This window comes from Chrysochloris asiatica, unplaced genomic scaffold (genome assembly GCF_000296735.1).
Source record: "Chrysochloris asiatica unplaced genomic scaffold, ChrAsi1.0 scaffold00003, whole genome shotgun sequence".
Lineage (NCBI taxonomy): Eukaryota > Metazoa > Chordata > Mammalia > Afrosoricida > Chrysochloridae > Chrysochloris > Chrysochloris asiatica.
The window spans coordinates 19,245,871-19,254,955 of record NW_006408521.1 but is presented as its reverse complement, the minus strand read 5'-3'; the positions used below and the strand labels follow the sequence as shown (position 1 = coordinate 19,254,955).

The window sequence follows — 9,085 nt, the reverse complement described above, 5'->3', positions numbered from 1 at the left end:
ATTACGAGGCTATAAATCTTTACGGGAGCAGGAAGCCTCATCTTTCTCCAATGGATTACAGTTAAGAAAGACCTATGACGTAGTTATACTCTGCATATGGAGTCGTTATGAGCAAAATAGGCCCCCAAACAAAAAACAGCTGCTGGTTTTGAACTGCTGACCCTGAGGTTAGCAGCCCGATTCGTAACCACTATGCTACAGTTTGGAAAGTACTGTTTAAGTCTGGAAAGTGTTGGACAGTCTTGTTTTAAAGTTGTAAAACATTATATGGAGAATACTGTTAAGTGCAGAGATGTTAATAAGCAAGTTGCCCAAATTTTCACAGTTAATGCATAAAATTAGGACAAAAACGTTTCTCACTCAACCCTAGTCCCACTGATTCTGTGGCTTTTCTTGATATTCCTCCAAACCCAGTGTTCTATACGATGCCCCAGCACCCACTTTGTGGAGTGGATGAAGGAGCATAGTGGCCCCCCCAATCTTTGCTTCAAATGAAGCAGCCAATAGGATCTGAAGTTCTACAAGATCTTGTTCTGGGGGTGCAGATAGAAAAGCCCTATCAACTTCTGCACACAGAAAAGCCCATTTCCTGTCTGCGTTTACTTTTCTTGCCTTTGCCATGTGGAAGGTAAGGTCAGCCCGACTTCTGGCACTTTGCAAAAAGCATAGACGGATTCCATCTAACCTTTTTTTATTGTGTTTTCTTCTTCCTGCTTTTTCACCTCCTCTTCAATTACCTTCTTCTTTTCCTCATATTCATCAGCTAGGGATTGCCATTCCATTCTGTTATTTTGAAGACCATTCAGCATGGGTGTGATTTCTTTGTGAAACCGTGAGAACTCCTAGAGAGAATTTTAGGTTAGAATTTAATTAAACCACACACTGATTGATGGTAAGTTCTTCTCATGTGCAGAGGAGGAGCTGTAAGGAATTCCTCTGGTGCTCACGGCTATTGTTGTTGTTGTTCCGTGCTGGTGCTGTGGAACGGTCCCAATCCATAGTGACCCTTTGTAGGGTTTCCAAGGAGCAGCTGGTGAGCTTGAACCACAGACCTTGGGGGTTCAACCCAACTTTGCAGTCCAGTGCATTAACACACAGTGCCGCACCAGGACTCCTCGTGGCTGTGAGGATGAGCTTAATTTGGAGGCTTTGAAGCTTGGAAAACACAGCACTTATCATCCCAGCCTGACTAAATCTGTTTGATTTGCTCATCTCTGAGTTCTCTCGCCTTTTATCCCTCCTCTCCTCCCCAATGGAAGATTAGGGTAAAACCTTAAGCTACTTTGGAGAAACAAGGACATGCCTAATGTCTTTCACACGCATGACTTTTTTTTTTTTATGCTGTTACAATTTGAAAGAAAAACTCTCCTCTAAATGATTACAAACGTCAAGCAAATAATTTTGGTTTTCTCACCTTATATACAAAAGTACAAACAAAGTCAATAAATCCAACTTGAAGTTTAGGTAGCTCGTCTTTTTTGTTTCTGTCCATCATAGGCTAGAATGAGAATTATAAATCCATTTAAGACAGATTTCTAAGATTCATGAAACAAAACTAGGCTGATCTGCACAGGTAATTTTGGGTAAATGATGTATTTTTTGTCAGGATCTTTACAATAGGTTGTTGCTGTAGCACTGTTCTCTCCAGATCTCCTTGCTCCCAAAATTCACTTGCAACCAGAAAGGCTACCTGAAAATAAGAAAGGCTTGGTTCCTGAAAATCCACTTATTCATAAAGAATTTGCATTTTGTGAGTATAAGTCATTTTTAAGGACATTATTGTTGTTAGGTGCCATTGAGTCAGTTCCGACCCATAGCAACTCTGTATAGGGTTTCTGAGGAGTCCTTGTGGTTCAAGCTGACTTTGAAGTCCAGCACATTAACCCACAGTGCCACACCAGGACTCCTTTAAGGATGTAAAGTTATACTGAATACTTGAGATGTTTTTTGTACCATATGTTCCTAAATTTAAAATAATATGTCATCTACAGATTATATTGAAATGGGAAGGGGAACTTGTTCTTCCTACTTGAGTGTCCAGGACTCATTCTGGGAGTGCCTATAAATGGATAAGGGGAACTTGTCCTTCCCACCTGAATGTTTGGGACTCATTCTGGGAATGCATATCTCTTAATGGGCATTGCCACCACCTCTCAGCAATGAAAAGGTGAGACAGGAGGATGTCTGATTCTATTAAATGTTATGCTTAAAGGTCTAATGCTTTCAAGTTCTCCTCTTGTCCTACTTCTGTGGTAGGATCTAGAAGATATGTGGATGTGTGTTTACTTAAACACACATTAGTATACAGCATGATTACAATGCGAGGAGATTCAGGATTAATTTATATTGTTAAAAAAATACCTATAAAATTCATTGAACACCTGCTGGCTGCCTTTAATTGACATGCCAAGAGGGATAAGACATGACTTTTTCTTGTAAGGACAAAAACATTCTTTAAGATGCTTACAATTGAATGAAGACCACCATGTCAGCACTGAGATAAGCGCTGTAGTAGTGCCGCTATGATACGCTGTGGTTCAAGGAGAAGAGAGGACAGACAGGCTTCAGAAGGGAGGGAAGCTGCCTTCATGCTGCATCATCGAGAATGAACAGTAGTTTGCCAAATTAAGATGCAAACAATACACCCTTGCTTGCTGAAAGTGAAGAGGACTTAAAATACTTACTGATGAAGATCGTAAAGAAAACAAAAATCCTGACCACGGGATGAATAAATAACATCATGCTATATGGAGAAAAGATTGAAGTTGTCAAAGACTTCAATTTGCTTGGATCCACTATCAACACTCCTGGAAGCAGCAGTCAAGAAATCAAATGGCAGATCTGCTGCACAAGACCTCTTTAAAGTGTTCAAGAGCAAAGATATCAGTTTGAGAACTAAGGTGTGTCTGATTCAAGCCCTGGTATTTTCAATGGCCTCATATGCATGTGAAAGTTGGACAGTGAATAAGGAAGTCCTTAGAAGCATTGATGGGGGATGGTCCTCATTTAAAAAAAAAAAGGTTTAAAACTTCTGGCAATGGAGAGTTTTTAGGAGGCTTTTAAGCAGTAGCAGCTCAGAGTCTGCTGTGGGGGGTTAATGATGAGGTTACCACCATTAGGATGATATAAAAACTCTAACCTGAGGCAGCAGCAAGGGGCAAAATGATCTGTAAATGGGGGAGAAGGACTCAAGCAGGAGTCCCGAATATGGCTTAGTGGGTGCTTAGATGAAGAGTCTATAAGGAAGAGCAGGCACATCACAGCAGAATAAGTGCTTGGTTCGGGACTTGATGGGTCCCAATTATGATATCTTTACAATACAATCCACCTTTATCATTGAACCCATTTGATCTTGGTTTCTCTCTTGTTTAGAGTTTCTCCTAGTAGTTAGTAAGAGAAGAGAAGTTTTCTTTCATCCAGTTAGTAGGAAAACAAGTGGTAAACAAGTGCTTCTGCACTCCCATTGTCCAAGATTATGGAAGAAGTTCAGTGGTGGTTGTTGTGTGCCGTGGAGTCAGTTCTGACCCGTAGCGACCCTGTACAGGGTTTCTGAGGCTGTAAATCTTTACGGGAGCAGAAAGTCTCATCTTTCTCCCACGGAACAGCTGCTAGTTTTGAACTACTGACCTTGCGGTTCGCAGCCCGATTCGTAAGGAAGACCACATTACATGTGACCTCACAGACATTGCCTTCCGATAACTGACAGGCCACTGAAGAAGAGGTTGTAGGAGCAAACCCAACCTTGATAGAAGGAAGCACTGACTACTCCCCTTTACCTAGTGCTGACTGACCTCCTCTACTCAACAGTCTCAGCTAGCCCCTGGATAATTTCATGTGAACATTTTACACCCTGCTCCATGATAAAACAAATTCCTTCCAGAAAACATTTTCTTTCCAAGGTTCCCACTGTTTGTCTTGGCCTAGGGCCTGATCAAATGAGCTATTGTCTTACTGATATTTGTGAACTCTTAAGAGTTATTTACTTGCTTCACTTACAGAAAACCAGCAGAGAACATTCTATTCCTAATTGTCATAACTTCTCAAGTTATAAACCAATTGTTTGAGATAACAAGTCCAGTGTAATGAAAGACAATTGTTTCTAAAAATATCTAGCCATGTAATTGATAACAATCATAAAATTCTGAGGCTTGCCAGGTATCACTGTGTGGACTTTTACTGGGGAGTTAGACAGTACCTGAGAAAGGGACCGAAAATAAAACAATTGGACTCACTTGGCTTTGTACCTCCCAGGGCTTGGTTATAGCAGACAAGTCACATGCTGTCATCATCATTGCCCTTTGGAAGAACATGGAAATTGTTAAGAACATGGAAATTGTTAAAATAGAAATAAATACAATGAAGTTATTTTTCCAAAAGAGAAATACAATTCTGACTACTCGCATGATAATCTCTTTTTTGGTTGGATCAGTGCTAACATAATTGATGACCTGTTCTTCAGTCTCCATTTTTACACAGGCATCAACAATGTTTTGAAACATGGTTCTCTTTCTACAAAAGATAGAATTGTGCAGCAACTTTGGCATATAAAAACAGACAGAAAAGGCATTTTGATATACTTGGTCTTCCGATGCTTGCATTAGGACATCCACCTAGTAGAGTTTAAGAGGTCAGGAAATGGCTGTTTACTCTTAACATAGAAAAGGTTTAAGAAAAACAAGTACATACCCTAAGAGAAAAACTTTGGTAAATTTGAGTACATTAAAACTAAAAAGTTAGATATGACAAAAGAGAGCATGACATAAAGATGAAAGACCACAATGATGAGATATCACAACATACGTAATCAGCAAAAGATTGGAACCGAAATATATGAAAAGATGCTCAAATCACTGGTAATGAAAAGTATACCCATTTAAGCAACAATAAGAAATCATCTAATATTCATTACAGTAGCAAAATAAATCGCAATTTAAATATGCCCAGATCCCAAGTATTTTAGATATGGGACTTTTATACAGTGCTGGTGCGAGATAAATTGGCACAAGTACTCAGGAGTGTAGCTTTGCAATGTAACACAAAATTGAAGATATGCAAACTCTACAGCAATTCCATTTCTAGATGTTGTTGTTGTTGTTGTTATGTGCCATGCAGTCGGTTCTGGCTCATACCCACGCTGTACAGGGTTTCCGAGGCTATAAATCTTTATGGGAGCAGAAAACCTCATCTTTCTCCCGCTGAGCAGCTGATCAGAAAAACTCTTGTATATGTATCAGGATATATATCATGATAGCATTGTGGGCACAAACTAAACGGATAATTATAGTGTAATTAATATAGAATTTAACCAGACAATTGAATATACAGTTAAAGGAACTGGATCTCTATGTATCATCCAAAGTATCCTTAAAATATAATGCTAAGTGGAAAAAGCAAGCTGTAGAAAAGTACATGCAGTGGAATACTATTTATGGCAAGTTAAAAACAGAAGATGGGATGGGTAGGATTGGAAAGGATGAATATACATCAACATCAGAATGATAATATCTGTGAGGGAAAAGGGAGGGCACTGTCATGGTGGTGGTAGTGGCGGTAAGTACCCTCGAGTGGGGACTGACTCATAGCACACTATACAGTGTTTCCGAGGAGTCCTGGTGTGGCACTGTGGGTTAATGTGCCAGACTGCAAAGCCATTTGAACTGCAAGGTCTGCAGTTCAAGTTCACCAGCTGCTCCTCAGAAACCCTATACAGGGTCGCTATGTGTTGAAACCAACTTGACCACACTACACAACAACAATAACATCTTTACAAAAAAATAATGTCTCTCCTGCAGAGCAGCTGATGGACTCAATCCACCAACTTTGTAGTTCACAGTCCAGTGCTTATCTTACAGAGCCACTGTGCTCCCTTTTATGGTAGATTGGGGCAAAATGCTTTAATTATATCAGTAATGGTTTATTATTTCTCCTTAAGAAGAGAGAGATCTGAGGCAAATGTGGCAAAATGTTAGCATTTGTTGAATCTGAATTATGGTTATTTGAATATCCATTGTATTAAGGCAAGTCAAAAGATCTTGATACTAAGATGCAAGTTCATATGTGGATAGATTTATTCCAAACAAATAATGTTTTTAAAAAATCTCTGATATTCCAACAGACCGTTTTAGGGAAAAAGACCACAGGAACAGATACGTAGTGGTCTGCAATCAGTAGATGGTTGCAGACAAGTCCTTTCAGTAATAGTCTCATCTTAGTCCTTATTAGGATGTCTTCATAAAAAGGTACAATCAAAACTGTGGCTTCTGAGTGGATCTTCTGGGCCAGTTAAAGTCAAGGCAGAGAGGTCAGCTCAGAAGTTTATGGCGACTATTTTCGGAAGACTCCAAAGGGATACTCTTGATAGTTTCTTTCAAAGGTCATAGGATGATCATGGGGCTTACTGGGAAGAAGTTTTAAGAAAACTGATAACTCTGTTGGTGAGAAAAAGGCCATGAAAATTGTGCTGACCAAGTTTTTTCCATCTTGACAACTGCTCATTCTTCAAGCAAGGGCTGTCATATGAGAATTTTGTTGGGAAGCCTTACCTCATCCACCCTACAGCCCCGATCTTGCCCTTTCAGACATATTTTTGTTCTCAGATCTCAAAGAACATTGAAAAGGAACACGATTCAAGTTTCTGGAGGCTGCCAGAACTGCAGTTTTGATGTGTTCGTCTCTCCTACTTTGGATATATTGTCTGGAGGGAACAGTCGCTGGAGAAGGATGTCATGCTGGGTAAGGTGGAGGGTCAGAGAAAAAGAGGAAGACCCCCCAACGAGATGGATCAGCCAGGTGGCATCATTGATGGACTCAAGTGTGGCAGCGATAGTGAGGTTGGCCCAGGATCGGACATTGTTTCGTTCTGCTGTGCATGGGGTCGCTATGAGTCGGTTCCGACTTGATGGCACCTGACAGCAACAACAGAGAAGCATAATTTGACAGTGACAATACAAGTCATTAATTATCTGGAACCAATAACTACCTTACCTTGTTCTAATCCATATTCTTCAAACTACTTAGTAGTTCTCTTACAGGAAAATGTTGGCCAGATGCTTGGGGTCTCTGGTCTCCTTGGTAATTATGTATTATTAGGATAAATAGGCTAGACCTCTGTTGTATGTAACCCAGAGTTTTGTGAGTTTGGTTCATGGGCATTATAATCACTAAGACTGTTCATTTTCTAGTCTCTGACAGGACCAAATTCCTGAGGCTGTAACACTAAACAACAGATTCTGGGCCAAGATTGTCACTAACACAAAAAACCACCTGTGAGTTTTCCTGAAATCTCTGGTGTTTACAGACCTTGCGGCATATTCTTCAAACTTCTTCAGGCAGCAAGCTACTCAATATTAAGAGCTTAAGCTGGTTCCAGATGTCTAGTAAATGCACTGCTAGGCATTTTGAGAGTATTCTACTGAACATCCAAAAGTGAAACAAAACAAATGCATGCATATGTGTGTGTGTGTGAGAGAGAGAGAGAGTGAAAACAGAGAGTTATATACTTACTTGAAATATAAAGCCAGATCAGTTGCTATTATTGCAACTTCAAACAAATGAATGACTGTTTCAAACTGGCATTTATTTGGGTTCTGGGAGATGTTTAAAGTCTAGAAGATAAAAATTCACAATAAAATATAATCATTAACTTGCCTTTGATTCAACAATCAACTAACCAAAGTATATTTAACAAAGTAGTCAAAGATTATTCTATTAAAGAAAGGAGAACAATTAAATCTTCCAACACTTTTATTTTTGTTTTTAATTTTTATCTCACAGATTAAGGAAACCCCTCTACTTTGAGTAAGGTCATTTAAATTATATTTTAAAAAGATACTGCTAACAAAAGTTCATATAAGCAATGTAGACGTTTTGGGAGTAAATACAATATTTTCTTTCAGAGCCATTAAAAATTAATAATAGATTAAATTTTTTCTTGTATTTGTTATGGAGTTTAATAAGGAATTTCTGGTAGATATACATTATTAGACACATTAAGCTACCCACCAGGTATAGTTTAGCAGACTTCTAAAGTCTGCTAGTCTTTCAGAAACTGTAAATTGCACTAGCACTTGTGTATATGTAGGAAAAAATGCAACCAACTCATTCTTAAAATATTACCTTACAGTTCTATTTTACAAATATTTAACTAGATCTTGCTTCAAACCATTTCCCACTGATCATTTCTTAACATATGGCTCAACTTCATTTCTTAGTTTCCTAGAAAAACGACTGTAAAGTCAGAGGGTGTTTGAAAAAGCTCTGCTATTCCAATAAACCATTTTAGGAATAAAGGCCACCGGGGCAGATAGATAGTGGTTTTGTCAAAGGAATTTGACAGTTATGAAATATATAAAAATTCAAGTGGAAAGAAAGAGGAAACAGTGTTAATTTATATAGAGATGAAAAACAAAACACACGCACACACACATTAACCTTACTGCCATCGATTCGATTGTGACTCAAAGAAATCCCATAAGACTGGATAGAACAGCCCTGTAAGGTTTCCAAGGCTATGCATCTTTATGGAAGCAAACTACCTCACTTTTCCCACACAGAGTGGCTGGTGGGTGGGAACAGGTGACCTTGAAGTAAGCAGACAAGAGCTTTAACACTGCACCACCAGGGCTCCTTATGTACAAATACTGTTTCTGTTAAGTGCTATCAAGTCAGTTCCAACCTATAGGGACATTGTATAGGTAGGGACATTGTATAGGACATTCCAAGGCTGCAAGCATACATTGGCAGAGAATTTTGAGAGGTTCCAGCTGGATTCAGAAGAGGACGTGGATCGAGGATATCATTGCTGATGTCCGATGGATCTTGGCTGAAAGCAGAGAATACCAGAAAGATGTTTACCTGTGCTTTACTGACTGTGTGGATCATGACAAACTATGGACAACATTGCAAAGTATGAGTATTCCGGAACATGTAATTGTGCTCATGAGAAATCTGTACACAGATCAAGAGGCAGTTGTTGGAATAAAACATGGGAACACTGAATGGTTTAAAATTAAGAGAGTTGTGCGACAAGGTTGTATTCTTTCACCATACTTATTCAAGCTGTATGCTGAGCAAATAATCCGAGAAG

At 39.1% G+C, this 9,085-nt stretch overlaps 1 protein-coding gene across 1 annotated transcript in view; it reads right to left on the bottom strand.

The window, feature by feature from the left end:
• The window catches only part of PDE6C (phosphodiesterase 6C, cGMP-specific, cone, alpha prime), a 50,637-nt gene that overhangs the window by 5,192 nt on the left and 36,360 nt on the right, over positions 1-9,085 (bottom strand). The window contains 6 exon segments of the mRNA XM_006831449.1: positions 686-842; positions 1,415-1,498; positions 1,616-1,690; positions 4,233-4,296; positions 4,402-4,509; positions 7,504-7,604. Of these exon segments, the coding sequence (XP_006831512.1) occupies positions 686-842; positions 1,415-1,498; positions 1,616-1,690; positions 4,233-4,296; positions 4,402-4,509; positions 7,504-7,604 (589 nt within the window).